The sequence below is a fragment of the Pogona vitticeps genome, chromosome 3 (genome assembly GCF_051106095.1).
Source record: "Pogona vitticeps strain Pit_001003342236 chromosome 3, PviZW2.1, whole genome shotgun sequence".
Classification (NCBI taxonomy): Eukaryota; Metazoa; Chordata; class Lepidosauria; order Squamata; family Agamidae; genus Pogona; species Pogona vitticeps.
Window position 1 is genome coordinate 44,047,038 of NC_135785.1, and position 20,980 is coordinate 44,068,017.

Here is a 20,980-nt window from a genome sequence, read left to right on the forward strand (position 1 = left end):
GTAGCAATTTAAACTGTGCTTATGTTTGCAAGTACAAACATTAGATGCATGAGAGTGGCAAGAGAGTTCTCCGTTCTGCTAGACCTACTTAGGCATGGCATCTTCTACCACATTCAAATACTGTAATGGCATTCTCTCCAGTCTGTGTGATCGCAGCATATTATTTTGTACAAAGATTCTACTTTTCCCTGGAGACAGTACCTAATAAAACTTCTTTGCAAAACTTGTCCTTATATAGTTTTCCCCAGAGTTCTCATCCAGATCAAGGTGGGTGACCACAAACACTGACAGGCAGCAAGCTCTAGTGGAGTAGCCATGTTTGGTGGGTACAGCAAAATACGTAAGTAGTCTCAAGGCTTTTCTAAAGACTAGCAATTTTTTTAACTGTGTGGACTCTGAGGGACTAGATTTGGGTGCTATGGTGTACAGTAGTCTGTAGTTTCTGCTGATGTATGTTGACTGGTTTTTAAGGTGTTATGAAAATCTGGGTGTTGTTGATAAGAAAGGAAACCAAGACCTCCCAGGGCAGCACTCACGTACCCCACACTGTTTCCTTCCTCTCATTTCCCTTCTTCTTGGCTGCTTCCCATTTTCAAGTGACTTGCACAACTGTGCTGTATGCAACTGCTGAGATCAGGGTGGGGGTGGCTGGGTGAAGACACAGCTTGCAACTTGCTCTGTGATCCATGTGACAGCAGTTTCCGTTAGTTCCTTCCGCAAGTTCTAAATTAATCTGACGTTAAGTGAGAGCAAACTGCTAATTTTATTATTTATTAATTTGTTTACTTTAAAAGTAACCTGTAGACCAGAGGACAGGCCCTGGTGCAGAATGACCCTCCCAATGCTGAGCATGTCGCTCCAACTGGTGAGTAAGAAACCTGAAATTTGTCTCCATACTTTGCTATGTGAAAGGGACGCAGATGATAAGTAAAGGGAACCATTCAACCATTGCTGCTTTAGTCGGACCTTCTGTGCTGTAAAAGGCACCTTCCAGTATACAGCTGAGTTATATATGGAAGAGTTAATTCTGTGCCATGTGGTTAGTCCTATACCATGTGGTTCTTGGAAATAACATGTCGCGTGAGTGATACTCAGAGAGCAGGAGACAAAGCAGGATAGGGAACGGTTATTGACAACTGGAAAATTCAGACTTTGAAGGATAATTTACTCTGGGGAAATAAATGCTCATCTTCTTTGAACAGTTATATGGGTGGAGTGTATAAGGACAAAATGAGAAGGCAGAAGAGCACATGGTGATTGAGATCTGCAGTGCTAAACTATAATTTCAAAGAAAAAGGAAATGAACTAAGGAGGATCTCAGGCTAAATAGCCACTCTAGTCATTGACAGAGAAAATATGAAGAGATGCTCTGATGGTCCTTTGTAATATGCTGATATGGTTTAAAAGAGAAGACTGAATGCCCCATTTCACTCTCATGCCCTGAAATAATCTCATAAATAAAATAAATGAATAAAATAAAAATGGGGGGGGGTAGCTGTGTTACTCTATTGTAACAAAAATAATAAAAGAGTTTTGTGGCATCTTAAAGACTATTTTTAGTTGGCATAAATTCACAGTAGGATTGTGATTCCTGCTTAATAATTACAACAGTACAATTACTACTCTTCCCTTCCCCCACTTAAATTAAGTTGTTAAATGAGGAAATAGGCGGGGAGATAATCAGGAATGGACTTTCCTGTGAAAAGACTCTAAGCTCAGTTTTTGATGATGATGATGATGATGATGTACCATCAGGTCAATTCTGACTTAAGGGGATTCTTTCCAGGGTTTTCAAGGTACAGACTACTCAGAAGTGGTTTGTCACTGCCTTCTTTTGTGGCCACTCTGGGACCCTGCAGCTTCCCCAAGGCCACACAGGCTAGCTCTTTTCCTGAGTGGTATAGTGGGGAATCCACAAAGCAATTCCTAACTCTCAGAGGGCAACTGCATTGGCTATTTATCCCCACGGTGTGCATTGTATTTGGTACAGATAAAACTGAAGTAAAAATTGGGACTATATAGTATAAAGCTAACTACAGGGAAGCCTGGTGTTTTTCACTGTTGAATCATCTCTTTTTGTTCGGCTGGCAAATGTTAGTTCATTGTGGTCTGATTTGACTGGATCACTTTCCTCTATTTTCTGACATGTGTGGTTGCCTGATCCAAAGAAGTGGTCGCAGGAGTGTCAGTGGGTACCTGTTGTCACCCCACTTCAAAACAGTTTTTCTATTTTTTAAAGAACATATTATTATGCTTGCCCAAATGTGGTGTTGCACCAGATAACCACTATGTTGCTTTTGAAAAATTAAAATTTAAAAGATGAGAAAGCAAAGAGGTGGTCCCAGTGAAAATTGCCAGTTTTCTCTCTTTGCCCCTGTGGACTTCAGCCATACGATAACTGAATGTATTTGTGTGGGTAGCTGCAGCGATTTCACTCGCGGAAAACTGGATGTTACAACATTTCACAATAAATTGGCGGGCCCAGGGCAAAATTCATGAGAGGTTGCAACTGAAAGTGAAGAGCAATGTTTTCAACAACGTCTTGAAGGTAGGTAGGGAGAGGACCAGGCATAGTTCAATCAGGACCTGGTTCGAGAGAATTTATGCCACCGCTGAGAAGATTCAACTTCTAGTTGATGTTTTCCTGGCCTTCTTTAGCATGACCACCTGGAGGCGCATTGCTTGGTTGGCTCTGGTGGCACAGGTGGATGATCTTGGGGAAATTTCACCCTGACATACAGTGGGGTCTCTACTTAAGAACTTAATCCTTATTGGAAGGTGGTTCTCAAGTGGAAAAGTTCTTATGTAGAATCTGCATTTCCCATAGGAATGCATTGAAAACCATTTAATCCGTATCTGCTCTTTTCCGTTCATAGAAACTAATGGGAAGCTGCTATTCCGCCTTCTACCACTAGAGGGGGATTTTTTTCTTTTTTCCCCTTAGGTCAGGGAACAGTGTTAAAAGCACTTCTGACGAAGCTAATTTTGAAGCAATGGACTGAAAACCAATTAATCCATTCTGGCTGTTTTTTTTTTTATGTAGAGGTGCGTTCGTACATTGAAGCATTAGTTCCCATAGGAACTAATGCAAAGCTGGTTAATACGTACTCTACCACTAGGGGGAGAACTTTTTTTTAACCTAAGATGACCTAAGGTTAAAAAAAGAGCAGGAAAGTTTTTTTTTCCTGTTCTTATCTGGATTTTTGTTCTCAAGTAGAAGCAAAATTTAGCAAATGAATCTGTTCTTAAGTAGAATTGTTCTTAAGTAGGGACGTTCTTAAGTAGAGACCCCACTGTAGTGTTTATCTGGTACATTGCTACCTTTGGCAAGCATTTTTTTAAAAAAAATAGAAACAACCATTTGAGGAGGGGAGACAACAGGCACTCAGTTGAGGGGAACTGATGTGATAGTATACCCACTGACCTCCCAGTGACCACCCGTTTGCATCACATCAGGTGATCACACATACCAGAAGGTGGGAAAAAGCAATATCAGCCAATTCAAGGCAAAATAAGTCACCCCTTGCCAGAAAGAGACAGAAAAAAGAGGCAAACTTGGTGGGTTTCTCTGTACAGTAGTTAACTTTACAATGGAAAATAATTTGTAATAATTGGATTGGGGGATTATTTATGCCAAATCTGATGCAAACTGTGGAGTAAGCAGCCAATATAGTCACCCTCTTAGATACTGAAAACAAATTCCTAAAGAGTTTATGCTCAGAAGGTCCCTGTTGTTTCATTCTATGTGTACCTTGTACTTGGCTGTAGTTAAGGTAAAGGTAAAGATTCCCATTGACATTTTTAGTCCAGTCGTGTCCGACTCTAGGGGGTGGTGCTCATCCCGTTTTCAAGCCGTAGAGCCAGTGCCTGTCCGAATACAGTTTCTGTTGTCACGTGGCCAGCGTGACTAGGGAACGCCGTTTTACCTTCCCACCGAGATGGTACCTATTTATCTACTCGCATTTGCATGCTTTTGAACTGCTAGGTTGGCAAGGAGCTGGGACAAAGTGATGGGAGCTGACTCCGTCACGTGGATTCGAACTTATGAGTGCTGGTCTTCTGACCCTGCAGCACACAGGCTTCTGCAGTTTAACCCGCAGAGCCACCAGATCCCATGTTGGCAGTAGTTAGTGGATCCTAAAACATAAGAACAAGATAGTACTTAATGCTTGGATTCTACTTATCCTTGGCAGGAGAACATCAGATGTGGGAAAAGCATGTGCATTACATAAGAATATTGAAGAGTCAGAGCTTGATGTGGGGTTGGCTTCTGGAGAATGTTTGACAGCAAACATTTCTTTATCTTAAATGAGTTGTAATTTAGATTGTATGCTTTCTAGCAGGTGCCTAGTTTTTTCTGAAATACCGAAATGCTATGGCCAGAATCCTGTTGGTATTTACATAAGATATGCAAAGCTTACAGATAATTGCAGCCAATTGACAAGGAACCAGTCTGCATCTTGCTCACAAGTCTGGTGTAAGACCCAGTTCCCATAAGTGAGATTCATCTGGGCATGTAGCCAATTAGCTGCAGTTGGCCACAGCAAGTCATACAAATCTTATAAAAACACTGTTAAAATTCTGGCCTATAAAACATAGATAAGAAAATATAGAATACACTTAACTGACTTTTCTTCTCTGCTCTTTCTCTTATCACAGGGGTTGTGCTGTTGAAATGGCGCTAGTAGCTCTGAGTATTTCCCTGTGTATAGCTATCCTCGATACAGGATGTGGAACCAAACCTTCAGACTTTCACAGTCTCTGTAAACTAGTGAGTGTTCTGGAATTTCTAAACAGCTTATTTCTACACTGGGTTTTCTAAAACAAAAAGTGAGGGAGAGAAACTCAGTTTGAGGTATTGACCTTAGTGGTAGTCATAACTACGCCAGCATTTTAATCCCACATTGGCATTTGACCCAAGTGTTATCAACTCCAAGGGTCCAGAAATAACAAGATAATCTCACTAACCTTGAGTGTTTAAATCATACTATTTGCTTCTACCTTTTGAAGTATTTTAGGACCCATCCAGATGGGTATATATAGCACTTTTTAGATCACTGTTGGTACACTTTGGAGAGAACCAAATTGTGGCATCCATGCGTGTTTCTACTCAGATTGATACATCCTGCCCCTTTAAGAGCTGCCCTGGTCCTTTCCGGCACAACACTAGGGGCTTCTGCTTTTTGGTATGATTCAGCACACTCCTAATTATCTCATTGTGTAGCTCATGCAGATGGCTAGTTCTCACCCAAATGGAGCTGTAGGTGGAAATAACTGAGAAGACAGATGTTGTACTATATAGGCTGTTTGTTTGATACAGTACAGCAAAATTAAGTTCTTATGGCAATATTATTTGTGGTAATTTGCACACAAATATCTTTAAGACCTGTACATGTATTACTCATGCAAAGTTTGCTCATATGACAATGTAGGAGCAGGTCTCTTCTCTTGGTCCTACTTACATCCCCACATCCCCACATGGCCCCATGTTCTGACAGCCTGCAAAGAAAACCATAGAAATGAATAGTTCTTTGTACCAAGGAACTCCCCACCAATAGAATCCAATTAGGCATTTTGCCCACTGTTCTTGATCTTGTTTGGTTTAGCAGTCAAACAGTGTACCTTCTCCTATTCCATGTATCTGTTTCTTGCTGCAGGAAGAGAAAACTGTACACTGCAATGGGAAGAGGCTGATCTCCATCCCACAAGACTTACCTGCTGGAACAGAGAAACTCTTCCTGGATGGCAATCTTATGCAAACACTAAAGAATTCAACTTTAGAGCAGTATCAAGTTCTGCAGAGTCTCAGTCTATGCAAGAATGGACTGGAGACAATTGAACCCGGAGCTTTCCTTGGCAGCACAACTCTCACTGTTTTGTTGGTGGCTGACAATGACCTCTCCACAAACTATTCTGTGACAGCAACTGCTCTGTGGACTTTGCTTGTCCTACAGAAACTGGACCTATCTGGAAACCAGCTCACTGAGGCCATGATGAGCACCCTGATAGAGCATTTGTCTTCTCTAGAATCTTTGTCTATGGCCAGGAATGCTATAATGAGGCTGGATGACTCCCACTTCAAAAACCTGCCCAAACTGCAGCACCTGGATTTACAGCAGAACTACATCTTTGAGATTGAGACTGGTGCTTTTGAAGGTGTGTCAGGGCTGCAGACGCTGAATCTGGCCTACAACTACATCCCTTGCATTGTGGAGTTTGATCTGACCCAACTCCAAATTCTAAATGTTAGCCACAATCACATCGAGTGGTTTTTGGCTGTCGAAAATGATGCTGTCTTTGAACTAGAAACACTAGACCTTTCCCACAACCAACTTCTATTCTTCCCACTGTTGCCCAGGGTAAATAAATTGCAAACTCTGCTGCTGACACACAATAAAATGAACTTCTATGGAAATTTTTCCAACCATTCAGAGAGCTCTGTGCAACTGCTCTTTCTGGATGGCAACGTCACCAACATCACCACCCATGAACTGTGGGAAGAAATGAGCCATAGCAACCTTTCTTTCTTGACATTTCTAGATATGAGCTGGAACCAGCTCTGGTATCTGCCAGATAGTTTTTTTGAAGGGATGGTTTCCCTTGCCCACTTAAACATGAGTCACAATTGCTTAACAACATTGTGCATACATGAGAAAGAACTACTGAAGACCCTCGTAGACCTGGATCTCAGCTATAACCAGCTTTTAGATATAGAGGTGAACTTTGGTCCTGAAGTTAGCTTACTCAGCCTCCAAAGATTCAATCTAAATAACAACAGACTTCATGGTTTGCCTGCTAAAATCTTTACTCACACAAAAAATATTGCTACAATTAACCTCAGTAAGAATCCAATAGAGATTTGTACACCACACGGTGCTGGAAGCTCCAGCTGTGTAGATATCAGCAATGTTGCCTCCATAAGGAACCTTTTCTTGGCTGGTTGTGACTTACATGAGCTGGGCAACGACATCTTTCAAGGGACCTCATTAGCATACTTAGACCTATCTAACAACCCCAGGGCACTCCTCAATGGCTTAGGACCTCTGGAAGATGTTGCACAATCCCTGCAGGTGCTCTCTGTCCGGGACACCGGCCTCTCTGCCGCAAGAACAGAGATGGACTTTTCTGCTTTTCAGATGCTTGTGGAGTTGGATCTCTCTGAAAACTCTCTGACCAGCTTCCCTGAATCTTTAATAGATCTGAAACTGCATACTTTGGATCTCAGGAGAAATCATCTCCACTCCCTACCTCAGCATGCTATGCAAAAACAACTTGGAAAGAGCTTGCATACAATCTACCTCAGCCAGAATCCCTATGACTGCTGCAAACTCAGGTGGTGGGACACTCTCTGCAACCTTGGCACTGTCCACATTGCAGACATGAGTCAAGTCACTTGTAACCATTCCTCCAGATTTATCAATGCAGCAAATCTGCCTGAATACGTCCTACAAAATTGCAGTTGGCTAGCACCAGATATGACTTTGCTGTATCTGGTGCTTGCATTTCCTACCTGCTTGGCTCTATTGGTTGCCTCTGCTATCATCTTTCTAACTTTTAGGCAACCAATTCTTCAAATGGTAAAGAGCAGGTACAGAACATCCAGTCCGTATTGACTCTGTCTCTCTCTGTGGTGTGGAAATGGAGAGAAAAGCACAATACTGAACGTCAGGAATGGGGCTTAGCCAGGGTGGTGAAAAAGTTGGAACACCTTGCAGGTGTTGTAGCTACAGGTATGGTTCCAGCAAGCTGCTATGTTTGGTGAGGCATCATAAGGAGCTGCCCAGCTAGTTTAGTAAACTCTTGTTAATATCTTTGGCAGAGATGGAAGAGCATGCAAATTCTGTGCAGAGATACATGCCAGTAATAAAGTTGCAATGCACAACAGGAAAAAAGTGCACCTACAAAGATAAGAGCATAAGATGACTTTTCCTGGGAATCAAATACATTTGAACACATACATCTGTATGAAACTTTGCGTGTTGGGCAAGCAAAATTTTATTTTTCCCCTAGACGGATCCGCTCTCCCGCCCATATGTAGGGTTGTTCGCACAGTAAATGAAAGATTAACTGGGCAGATCAAATAGTAGAAAGGATGTAGTGGTTTTTGTTTATGTAGGTAATGTGTTAAGGCTGTTATAGCACTACTGGTTGCTTCATGATTTCTTAACATGGGGAAGCCAGAGGAAGAATTATAATGCATGCACTGTTGATTTTATATAAGGAACGGTGTTGTGTGCAAAGGCCAAATGCATAATACAGATTGGAATATAGTGGGCCATATTACAGAGGTAATAAAAGCTAACCTCAGATGTTCTCACTGCTGCTGGTTCATCAGCCAGAAGTGTCAGGGTTACGCTAAAAAAAAAAAAAAAAAAAAAAAAAAAGAGCACATATGACCGGGAGAAGAATCTGGACTCTTGCTTTCCCTAGCCAGGCTGCATTCTGCCACTTTTCAGGGGTTTCTTTACAGACTGGATCCAATGTCAGAAGTCAGCTAGCCAAGAAAACATGGATTTACACTAACAGAGTGTAGCCAAGCATGACAGTGAGGTGGATTCTGGTGCCTTTCCTTGTGTGCTTCTTTTTATTTAAAGCAGGAATGAGGAGTGAGTGGCCTTTGACTTTTAACTACCATAATTTTTCACAAACAGCTATGCTGTTTTGAGCTGATGGGAGTTGCCCTTTCCCTTTTTTTAATTTTTATTTTTTGAAAAAAAAACATTTCCTAGGGCATTCCCCCTTGTTAAGGGTATGAGGAAAGGAACTGAAATCTGTGGTTTCGTAGAAGCCAAAAGAATTGAATGGAGAACCTTGCCAGTAAAGCATCTGCCCATTTCACAGCACAGTTTCTCAGCCTCACACTCATTTTTCCTCAGTGCTCTTTTACTGTCCAGTGAACCATATAGGCTTTTTCCACTGAAAGGTTAAAATGTCTTTGTTGTTCTTTAGTCATGTCCAACTCTTCGTGACCCCATTTGCTAAAAATGTCTAGCAACACCAATTGCTGGGGAAGGCATAGGATAAAGCTTCATGTTCTTCAATCCATTCCTTTAATATATCCAAACATCTTTCTTAAAAGAAACTAATGGCCAACTATAGCAGTGGTTCTTAACGTGGGCAATAATGCCGCCCAGGGGGCGATTTCATTTTTCAGGGGGGCGGTAGAACGAAAAGGGGCAGTGTGGGGGCGAAAGAACAGGAGGGGGGCGGTAGGGGGGTGCTGGAGTGAGCCAAACCTATGAAGGCAACCTCAGCCACAGTGCTGGCAGTAGATCTGGTGCTGCTGCCGCCGCCAGATGATCCAGCTCTTTCTACCTGCCATGTCTCGCCTTTCTCCTTTAGGGAAGCACTGAGTGTGGGTCGGGTGGAAGGAAAGGGTCTCTTGGGTCCTCATCCTCGCCCCGTGAAGCGCTGCCTCGCACCCGGGTGGGGAGGGAGACTAGGTAGGTGGGTGGGTGGGTGGGTAAGATATCATCACCTCAGGGAGGGGGGCGATGATAACTTCCTCAATGGCTCAAGGGGGCGTTTCTTTCAAAAAGGTTAAGAACCACTGAACTATAGATATAGTGGAAGCTCTGAACTTTTATCAATGTAATATCTTTAATTAGCTGCAAGTATTATTTTTAAGTGTGTCCCAATGACAGATATGTGAACTGTTCAGTGGAATACTCCATGCTATCCACTGTGGAGGAATAGATTGTCATCTTGCCTAATGAATGAAGAGAGAAAGGGTGTTTAAAGAAATCCTGAATTATTTGGGGCATTATAATGTTTGAATGAGGGGGAAAATGAATTTAGAAGATGGAGATTAGGAGAAAAGAGGCACACACACCCCTTTTACTGATGTGCATAAGACTCACAAAAATTATATGCTGGTTTGGAACAACATTATATAATCTTTTGTTTCACTAAGTAATTTCCTTGGACCTTTCCCTGGAAGCCATTTTCTCTCTTTTTAGTCTCTAGTGTTGTTGCTGATTTATTTTTTTTTAATTGCTCTATAAATGATGAAGTAACATATATTAAATGTCTGGAATGAATGCAGCAAACTGTATTGTAAATGTGACACAGCCAAGAAGCACATGACAGCTTTGTTAATTTGGGGATATCAAACAGGATGGTATGATCGTATATGAGATATGCCACTTATCATGTACACGCCATCAGTCCAGAAGAAACGTCAACTTACCACAGGTACCCACCAGATCTGATTGCTTATAACATCATAAATGTTGCTGTCAGAATGGAGTGAGGTGAAAACATCTGTTGTACAGAAGGTGAAAACTTTGCTTGTGAGGAGAATTATTTAAGAATATCAGTTTTAAATACTTGATTTGTGTATATGTTTTCTCCTGGAGACATATATGAGGCAAGACATGTCATTGAGGTGGTGCTGTAGGATGGGTACAGTCTCATTATATCACAAGAAACTGCCATTACATAGAATAATAATATCAGTGACCCTTTTCTGGGTTTTCCAGGTAGATAATACTCAGTGGTTGTTTACCATTCCCTTCTTTTGAGGATATCCTAGGACTGTGCAGCTTGCCCAAGGCCACACAGGCTTGCTCTACTCTACTCTCTGGAGGCACAGGCAGAATCAAACTCCCAACCTCTGACTAGAATAATGGAGTTGGAAGGGGCCTATAAGGCCATTGATTTCAACCCCTTGCTCAATGCAGGAAATCAAATCAAAGTCTACCTGACAGATGATTCCTTAATTTTCTCTGCATCGGAGCACTCACCACATCCTGAAGTAATTGATTCCATTATTGTACTGCTCTAACATTTAGGAAGTTTTTCTTGATATTCAATCAAAATCTGGCTTCTTGTAACTTGAGCCCATTATCATGTGTCCTGCACTCTAGGATGATCGAGAACAGATCCTAGTCCTCCTCTGTACAACGATCTTTCAAGTATTTGAAGAGTGCTGTCATATCTCCCCTCAGTCTTTTAGTCTAAAGGCTAAACATACCCAGTTCTTTGTCTTTCTTCATAGGGCTTGGTTTCTAGTCCCTGATCATCCTTGTTGAGCCTCCTCTGAACTTGCTCCAGCTTGTCAACATCCTTCTTAAAATGTGGTGTCCAGGACTGGACACAGCACTCAAAATGTGACCTAACCAGTGCCAAATAGAGGGGAATTAGTACTTCATTGAATTTGGAGACTATATTCATCCAGCCCAACATAGCTTTTGCCTTTTTTGCAGTCACATCACACTGTTGGTTCAGATTGTGGCCTATAATAATTCCAAGATCCTTCTTACATGCTGTATTTTTGACCCAAATATCTCCCATCTTGTAACAGTGCATTTGGTTTCTTTTTCCTAGGTACAGAACTTTGCGGTTATCCCTGTCAAATGTAATTCTGTTGTTTTCAGCCCAGTGCTCCAGCCTTTCAAGATCTTTTTGAATTTTGTTCCTGTCTTCCAGGGCATTATTTATTCCACACAATTTTGTGTAATCTGCAAATTTGATAAGCACTCATAAGCACTCATCCAAATAATTAATAAAAATGTTGAAGAGCCTTATGGTCCCCCATTTGTAACCTCCTCAGTATAAGAATGAGTGATTGATAATCACTCTTTAAGTACAATTCTGTAACTAACTGTGTATTCACTTGATAGTTGTTATATACAGCCAACACCTAGTTACTTTGCTAATCAGAATATCATTGGGCACTTTGTTAAAAGCTTTCGAGAAATCAAGAAATATTATGTCTGCAACACTCCCACTATCTATCAGGGAGGTTACCTAATCAAAAAATGAGATAAGATTAGTCTGGCAAGATTTGTTCTTGACAAATCCATGCTGGCTTCTAGTTATTACTGCATTGCTGTCAAGCTGCTTGCAGAGTGCTTTATACTCTACTCCAGATTTTTCCCTGAGATTGATGTCAGGTTGACTGGTCTGTAGTTCCCAGGTTCTTTTTTGCCCTTTTTGGAGACAGAGACGACATTATTCTGCACTCATTTGGCACTTCACCTATACTCCATAATTTCAAGAAAACAATAGACAGTGGTTATGGGAGTTCTTCAGCCAATTCTTTCCATATGCTTGGATGCAGCTCATCTGGCCCTGGAAGATCTGAATTTGTTCAAAGTAATAAGGTTCCTTTACTATTTGTTTATCAGTCTTAAACTGCAATCCTGTCCCCTCGCCTTGTACTTCACATTTGCCAGCAGGGTCATAAATTGTCTTTTGGTAAAATACTGAGCTGAAGTAGGCATTCAGTACTTCTGCCTTTTCTTTGTCATCTGTTACCATTTTCCTGTCCACACTGAGTAGCTGAGCTATTTATTTTTTCTGCATTTTGCTATGCATGTACCTAAAGAATGAAGCTTTGTTGTTGTTTTTTTTGTTTTTTGGTTGCTTTTATACTGTTTTGTTGCTCTTACTAACCTCAGCTCATTGTTAGCCTTCCTAGTGCAATTTTTTTTGCTACCTGTCTTTGTGGCTTGGCCTTTTTTTCCATTTCCTATGAGAGTCCTTTTTTTGTTTTGTTGTGAAGCCACATTGGTCTTTTTTGCCGTTTACCCTAGCAAATATTTCATTTTAATATGTATGTGGATTAGGGCTGCCTGGCTGAGCCCTCTCTGTGGTAGAGGTTTGCAGGCAGGAAAACCATGTGCTGAGAAAACCTCAGGCCATGTTGATATGAACACACACTGCGGATCTTTTGGTGCATCTTTATTTTCATTCTGAAAGAAGTGGGCAGACAGCAATTAACAAAAAAGAATATGCATTCCAAATGAAAGAAAGCAGTGCAGTGTATGATGCTCATGCATCACTTGATCTTACATGAAGTGTGAGACAATGCTGTTCCAGAAAAATGAACAGAGCTGTCCATGTATATGAGGAGAAAGTGGTTGTCTGTAAAAGTCCCATGCAGTTAAACTACAGCTAAGGTGGTACTGCTAAACAAATGTCTCTGAGAGATGTATCTGTTCTGAATATATGATAAGCAATGAGCCAGTTCATTATAAGCGCTTCTAGTTATGATGGTTCCAATATTTAACTATTTAGATTTTCCAGACCTCCCACAAAAGAAAACGGTACCCCAGAGACTGACTGTGACTTCCATATTGTTTTTATAATTGAAGTCTGCAAACTGGTTATGATGGGATGCCCACTGTCTCTACTCTAATCTCCTGGTTAGAGTGGCACAATATACTCTGTTTTTCCAATGTGCTTAACAGTTTCATTTAATGCTGTTGGGAGAAGCTCAAAATGACTGTGCTCATTTCCCTTGTTAGCAGAAGTGTTTGCTTCCTTTCTACCATATATAGGAGCAACAAAGATGAAATGGTTCTCTTTTGGCTGGGGGGGGGGGCGGGAAGCAGCTTCAATTAAGGATGTGGTTTAAAAGCATGGACATTTGCCATTGCCCAACAGAAAAATCACTAGGAGGTTAGGGAGAAAAAGAGATTAACTTTTCTTCTTATCTGAACACAAAATGCCAATTGTGAAACCACATCAGTTACAAGACAAACTGTGAAAGAAGTTATGTGAAAACAACAGCTGTTCGATGTACTCTGCAGACATTTTTCTGTGCTGCCATGCTTCTTGCTTGTGGCTTTTATACCTTTGTTCGAAAATATTGATTTGTGTGGCAGAGAGTTGAGCTGACCAGCGTTTTGGTGCCTTCCACGTGCTACCTCACATTTGGACATAATAGCATATGCTTGTAGTCACAAAGCCAACATCACAGACAGAACTTTCTGATAACCTCAAATACCTTTTCAATGGAGTCACATCACATATTCACGGTGATAGATCTTACACCTTCTTGTGTACAAAGGCACCATCTGAGAGGGCAGAAATCTGCTATTTCTTCCTGTTCAAATGGCAATTTGACAGGTGCAGCTTCTGCCCCCATTGGCATTTTGAGACAGGTGGCACATTTTGTAAATTACTGCCTCCTGAAAGGAATATTAGCTCATACACACAGGTCAGATGCGAGCTAGCTAAGAAGACAGTGCTACACAGAAAGGCAGTAATGACCGCAATCGTTCTGGCTTATTGGTGTTTTTGTGCACTTCCTGCCCAACTCTTGATTGTGGTAGAAGTAAGAATGGAGACTTCTTACCACAGAGCTCAGTATGGCCTCTTTTGTACATTAAAGACCAACTGTCTTAGCATGACTAAAATCTATCCCATATAGTCCTTTAGATTTCCAAACAATGTCCGTATAAGGACATGGGTGTACTGACATTTGAAAAATAAAAAAGAACCATTATGTTTAGCCACATAAATTTCACCCTGTTTGCATCTGGCTAACCTCAAAATTGTGCCTCCAAGTGCTTATGCCTCAAAGGTTCCTTATATTCTGTTTCAGTGGTTTTCTCCTTTCACCCAGCACTATTGCTGAAACCTCTTTTTGAACCACAGATAACATCTATTTTATGAGATGTATATTTCCAAATGGACATGGAATGGACATCCTAAGTGCTGCAAAGCAAGAAGCTATACATTTTTAAAAGCCTTAACCACCCCACCTTCCTAATGTTTAAAGATTGTAGTTAAATTTTCTCTTCAGTCCCCTACTCATCAATGTTGAATGAATTCAACTTACCGTATTTTTTGCTCTATAAGACGCACTTTTTCTCCCCCAAAAAGTGGGGTAGAAAGCCTGTGCGTCTTATTGGAGCGAAGGTGGTGGTTTTGCCCCCCCAGCCCCGTGGGGGGGGAGCGTCGGAAGGGTCCCAGTGAGCCTTCCAGGACCCTTCCGACGCTCCCCCCACCCCCACGGGGCCAGCGGGGGCAAAATCGGGAGCTTCCAGGACCTTTTCTGAGCCTGGAAAGGTTCAGAAATGGTCCTGGAAGCTGCCTATTTCGCCGGCCCCGTGGGGGATGGGGTGGGGGGGAGCGTCGGAAGGGTCCCAGTGAGCCTTCCAGGACCCTTCCAACGCTCCCCCCCACCCCCCATGGGTCCAGCAGGGGCGAAATCGGGAGCTTTCAGGACCTTTTCTGAGCCAGGAAAGGTTCAGAAAAGGTCCTGGAAGCTGCCTATTTCACCGGCCCTGTGGGGGGGTGGGGTGGGGGGGAGCGTCGGAAGGGTCCCAGTGAGCCTTCCAGGACCCTTCCGACGCTCCCCCCACCCCCCACGGGTCCAGCGGGGGCGAAATCGCCACCTTTTGGGGCTCTTCTGAGGCTTGAGAAGCTTCAGAAGAGCCCCAAAAGGTGGCGATTTTGCCCCCTCTGGCCCCTGGGGGAGGCAGGGTGAGTCTTTAAAGGGTCCTGGAACACACCGTAGGACCCTTTGGAGACGGATCCTGCCTCCCCTGGGGGCCAGAGGGGGTGAAATCACCACCTTTGGGGGCTCTTCTGAGGCTTGAGAAGCTTCAGAAGAGCCCCAAAAGGTGGCGATTTTGCCCCCTCTGGCCCCTGGGGGAGGCAGGGTGAGTCTCCAAAGGGTCCTGGAACACACCCTAGGACCCTAGAACCCTAGGGTGTGTTCCATAAGATGGACCTCTCCATAAGGCTCACCAAATTTTAGGAGAAGAAAGCAGATTATTTTTTTTCCTGTTTTCTTCTCCTAAAAATTTGGTGCGTCTTATGGAAAGGTGCGTCTTATGGAGCGAAAAATACAGTAAATTATGTTTAATCGCTTTTGCTCACTAGTTTTATTTTTTATTTTGTTCAAATAACATGTCCAATAGTGAGGATTTCACAACTCCTTTTACTACTTCTTAAACTGGTTTTTTTGTTTGTTTGTTTTCAGTTTTCAAAAATATTTGTCAGCAACCCTTGCTTACACCTGTCCCCAATTCAAAATACTGTATTACTAATGTAGTGCCTACCAATGATGGTGGTATGTTTGGAAAAATAGTCTTAAAATAAGTTACAGGTGAGTGTGTGGAGGTAAATGCAAGACGCAACTTTCAGTGTGCAGTTTGTTGGGCAAGGTCCAAACTAGTACTGTAATGCCCTTAATTTTTCTTTACACTACACTCAATTTTGTACTGTATTAGAGAGTTCATCTATCACCATGGGAGCTTTGCTTAAAATATAAATAGCAGTTTCAGATAAATTTTTATCAGGACTCTTGCAGAGAGAGAGTTAAATTCAGCATCTCCAGGTCAGAAGACTGGCCAACATTTCAAGTCATGTCTCATTTCCTTAGATTCTTGACACCTGCATTATGTTTCCTTTTCTGTTTCTAGAACCTTCTGCTGGTTTTCTGTCAGCTTCCCTAATCATGGCTAAGTGGCCACCGGCTGCCCCCACATCTCTTCCCTCCATCTTTTATCTGCTGAAGGCCCTTTTATTTTTAGGCGCCTGCTTTCTCATTACTCATTTTTTACTCCCACTCAGTATTATTTTTATTCTGCGTAACAGGATTTTTATTGCAAATCTTTTCAGGTAAAGCACTCTCTAAGCTGTTGATATCACTAAGGGACAAACAGCTTATTTTCAAGCCTTGCTTCCCTTCTTTCTGCAGCAGAAGTAGCAGGAGCGGTTAGGGAGAAGGGTCATTGACCGAGGTGAAACCTCCAGCTTTCTCAAATTACATCACACATTTTTGTAGTATCTTAACAATCAGTGGATTTATGGCGAGTTCTGAAACAAAATTTTGCTATGTGGAATGTTTTTGTTCAGGGTGCCATCTACCCACTTTCACTTAGAGCATCTCCAGCCAATTGTTCAGTATCCTGTGTCCACTAAGTATATATAGTATTTATTAGTCTGTTCTAGGAGTGCCATCTTAGGTCTTCTAGCAAACATTTGTTGTATTTTTCAAGAACTTGTTGCTTTCCCCAAGTTTGTACTTTTCTTTGATACATAAAATGAAACTGCTAGTGTGTGTATGTGTGTGTGTGTGTGTGTGTGCGCGCGCGCGTGCGTGCGTGCGTGCGTGTGCGTGTGCGTGCACGTGCATAAGCTTTCATGGGTGTATCTGATGACTGGGATGACTGGGTTTACTCAAAAATATTTCTATCAGAGTGTCTCAGGTTTTTTTACTTCAACAAACTAACATGTCTCTCTTACTGGGACTGTATACAATTTCTAAATCTCTTCTCTGCTTTCAAATTGTTGATGTACACCTTTTACCATGGCTACAGGACTTCGTACACACATACAAGCAGGAAAATAAATACATTATAGTATTAATATTTTGAGGTAACATCACTGCCAAATACATTTCATTTTAAGGAAACAAAGATCAAATTTGCAACAGTGTAGTATGGGGGAGAACTAACAACTGCAAATGTCTGGTAACAGATTAAGTCATCTCAGTAAGAATTCTTTCCAAGGAAACATGCAGACAAATGGAGTATTAAACATTTTAAATAAAGCAGCATGGCATAACAGGATTGGGAGAAATATTATCAGATATTAAAATACAAATGAGGCCTGACATTTCATGGCAATCTTATGTTTGTTTTGATTATACAGCAGGCAATATAGGAAGCAAGTAATCTTCACAAAACAATTTGCTATCATGAATTAAACATCCTGAAAGACATTATCAGTCACATGAGGGAGGGCTGGAATCAGCAACAGTTACATTTACTTCTAATCTCTTATGTATCTGAATATGTATTTCTTATCATTAAATTACTGATAATTTGTCAAAACCTTTACAATATTGCCCTCTACAGACCAATGTTAGATATGACTTTAATTTATACTGTACATTCTTGCTAATACAGTATTTTGGATGGCCATACATAGTGACACACCCAACCTGTGTCTACATATATTGTCCTAGGTCATTTCATCTCACATACCTCATTGAACTGTGGGCGATGAAGCGAGAGGGGAGACGGCTGGAGCGCAGGTGGAGGAAATCCCGCTGGGAGTCCGACCGAACACGACTTAGAGCCCATTATCGGGCCTATTTCGTGGCAATACGGCTGGCGAAACGGCAATATTTCTCCAGCCGTATTGCTTCCTCAGAATGTCGCCCAGCCGAGCTGTTTCGGGTGGTCCAGGATCTTCTTCAACCGGGAAATCCGGTGGAGGTCCTGGACTGCTCATCAGCTCGCTGTAATGAGTTTGCCATCCATTTTGAGGAAAAAATCGCTCAGATTCGCAGTGGGTTGGACTCCACAGTTACTGCAGAATCAGAGGATGTGTCCAGCGCACCGTGCTTTGGTCAGGTATTAATGGATGAGTTTCAATTGTTGAGACCTGAGGATGTGGACAGGGTGCTTGGATCTGTCCGTTCTACCACAACTCCGCTCGACCCTTGCCCATCCTGGCTAATTAGAAGATCAGCCAGGGGGGTTCGCACCTGGGTCCAGGAGGCCGTGAACGCCTCTTTGAGAGAGGGAGTAGTCCCTACCACCTTGAAAGAGGCGGTAATTCGACCACTCCTTAAAAAGCCAAACCTGGACCCAAGGCTGGTGGCTAACTACCGACCAGTAGCGAACCTCCCTTATTTGGGCAAAGTGTTGGAGTGGGTTGTGGCTGGGCAACTCCAGGCGCTGCTGGATGAAACGGATTTTCTGGATCCATTTCAATCGGGTTTCAGGCTGGGTTTTGGTACAGAGACTGCCTTGGTCGCCCTGTATGATGACCTTTGCTGGGAGAGAGACAGGGGGAGTGTGACCCTGTTGATACTCCTGGACCTCTCAGCGGCTTTCGACACCATCGACCATGGTGTCCTTCTGGATAGGCTGGCTGGGTTGGGAGTTGGGGGCACTGTTTTACGGTGGTTCCGCTCCTTCCTGGCTGACCGTGTCCAGAGGGTGGTGCTGGGGGACAGTTGCTCTGCCCCATGGCATTCATGTCATGGGATTCCTCAGGGCTCGATACTGTCCCCTATGCTGTTTAACATCTACATGAAACCGCTGGGAGAGGTCATCAGGAGGTTTGGGCTGAGGAGTCAGCAATATGCTGACGACACTCAGCTCTACCTCTCGTTTTCCACCAATCCAGGTGAGGCGGTTTCTGTGCTGAACTCGTGTCTGGACCTGATAATGGACTGGATGAGGGTCAATAAATTGAAACTCAATCCAGACAAGACGGAAGTGCTGTTAGTGGGTGCTTCGCCAGACAGGCTGGAGGGCCATCTCCCTGCCCTGAATGGGGTTACACTCCCCCTAAGGGACAGGGTCCGCAGCTTGGGGGTGCTCCTGGACCCCAGTCTAACACTGGAAGCCCAGGTGGACTCGGTGGCCAGGGGCGCCTTCCTCCAGCTGCGGAAACTATACCAGCTACGGCCCTACCTGGACGAGCGGAGTCTCATGACAGTTACACATGCACTGGTAACATCCCGTATAGATTACTGCAATGCGCTTTACGTGGGGCTGCCTTTGAAGACGGTCCGGCGACTGCAACTGGTTCAGAATCGAGCGGCGCAGCTGGTGAGTGGCGTGGCCGCCAGGGAACATATCAAGCCGATTCTGTACAAGTTACATTGGCTACCAGTTGCTGCCCGGGCCCAATTCAAAGTGCTTGTTTTGACATATAAAGCCCTAAACGGCTTGGGCCCTGGATACCTGAAGGAACGCCTCCTTCCATATGAGCCTACCCGGCAGTTAAGATCTAGCCAGGGGGCCCTTTTGAAAGAGCCATCCCTCAAGGAGGTAAGAGGGATGGCTTGTAGACAAAGGGCCTTTTCGGCAGCTGCCCCCAGACTATGGAATGCCCTCCCAACTGAGATTCGTCTGGCGCCGACACTGATGACATTTCGGCGCCAGGTCAAAACCTTCCTGTTCCAGAAGGCTTTTAACTGAAATAATATTAACTGTGGGTCTGATGGCAATTTTATATATATTTTAATTGTATTTTAATTGTACCTATCTTTATTGTATTTTAAATGCTGTAAGCCGCCCAGAGACCTTTGGGTAGTGTGGGCGGCATATAAATTAAATAAATAAATAATTAAATAAATAAATAAAAATAAAAATAAAAATAAAAATAATAAAAATAATAATAATAATAATAATAATAATAATAATAATAATAATAATAATAATAATAATAATAATAATAATAATAATAATAATAATAATAATAATAATAATAATAATAATAATAATAATAATGTTTCAATAGCAATGGACTACTGCCCTCTTGCTTTGGAAGGAGCTATGAGAGACAAAAAACTTGAGCTGAGAATGCTGTACAGTATTGTCGTTTAGTCGTGTCCGACTCTTCGTGACCCCATGGACCAGAGCACACCAGGCCCTCCTATCTTCCACTGCTTCCTGTAGTTGTGTCAAATTCATCTTGGTTGCTTCGATGACACTGTCCAGCCATCCAGCTGTACAGTATAGGGCTATATAAATTTGATTAGGGTTTCATTGGTAACTGTGATTCCCAATCCTAGAAGATAATTATTGGAGCATAAGATGCTCTGTTGTAAACCACCCAGAGTGGCCCTGGCTGCCAGATGAGCAGTATATAAATCAAATAAATAATAATAATGATATAATAATGTCCCCTTCCTTCCTCCCGAATTATATATATATATGCTTCCCTCATGTCACAGTGGAATATCCCTGGTCAGAGCTCCGTATGTTATTGGAAGGGAAGGGAAACATAGCTTACTGCCTTTCTGCTAACACAGGGAGCTGTTGGTATGAACAGCTTCAGTAATATTTTCCCTGCACTGTAAGAACACTCACCTGAGTCTTCTCACTTGATGAAAAGCAAGAATGCTTTTGGTGAAGAGGATCTGGTCCTGGAATACTAAAAAAAGTTCTCAAGGGATGAAGATACTTAATCTTCTTCAGCTATATTTTATGTACTAAAAGGAAGTGTTCTTTCCCCATTGAAGGGATGTGAGTGGAAGGAAAAACTGGGATCAAAGAAGGAGGCTGTTTATGCCACTAATGTTATTTGGAATGTGATATAATTGGTTGATTCTGTCATTTTTTTCCTGTGGAGGGTAATATTCTTTGCATGAATGTTAACAAGCCTTTGAGGATGAAGTGACATAAGCATTTTGAAAGCACACAGTCTTGACTGCATTTCTTACTAAGAGCATTGTATATTAGAGCCAGGTAACAAAGACATTAACCTTTTT

At 42.4% G+C, this 20,980-nt stretch overlaps 1 protein-coding gene across 2 annotated transcripts; it reads left to right on the plus strand.

Moving 5' to 3' along the window:
* The first annotated feature begins 507 nt into the window (after positions 1–507).
* Positions 508–8,975, plus strand: NRROS (negative regulator of reactive oxygen species). 2 transcript variants are annotated; one of them, XM_020786317.3, is made up of 3 exons: positions 619–865; positions 4,660–4,771; positions 5,658–8,975. In XM_020786317.3, the coding sequence occupies exons 2-3, from the start codon at positions 4,676–4,678 to the stop codon at positions 7,611–7,613; spliced, it is 2,052 nt and encodes a 683-aa protein (XP_020641976.3). In that variant the 5' UTR covers positions 619–865; positions 4,660–4,675; the 3' UTR covers positions 7,614–8,975. The 2 variants fall into 2 exon arrangements, with proteins under 2 accessions (XP_072851986.2, XP_020641976.3); XM_072995885.2 differs by lacking the exon at positions 4,660–4,771 and having other exon boundaries at positions 508–865.
* The last annotated feature ends 12,005 nt before the right edge of the window (positions 8,976–20,980 follow it).

Bases quoted from the DNA above. Each gene is read 5' to 3' on its own strand.
- NRROS (XM_020786317.3), top strand. From the start codon at position 4,676: ATGGCGCTAGTAGCTCTGAGTATTTCCCTGTGTATAGCTATCCTCGAT. The intron at 4,772-5,657 runs GTGAGTGTTCTG...TTCTTGCTGCAG, and splicing joins TTCACAGTCTCTGTAAACTA to GAAGAGAAAACTGTACACTG.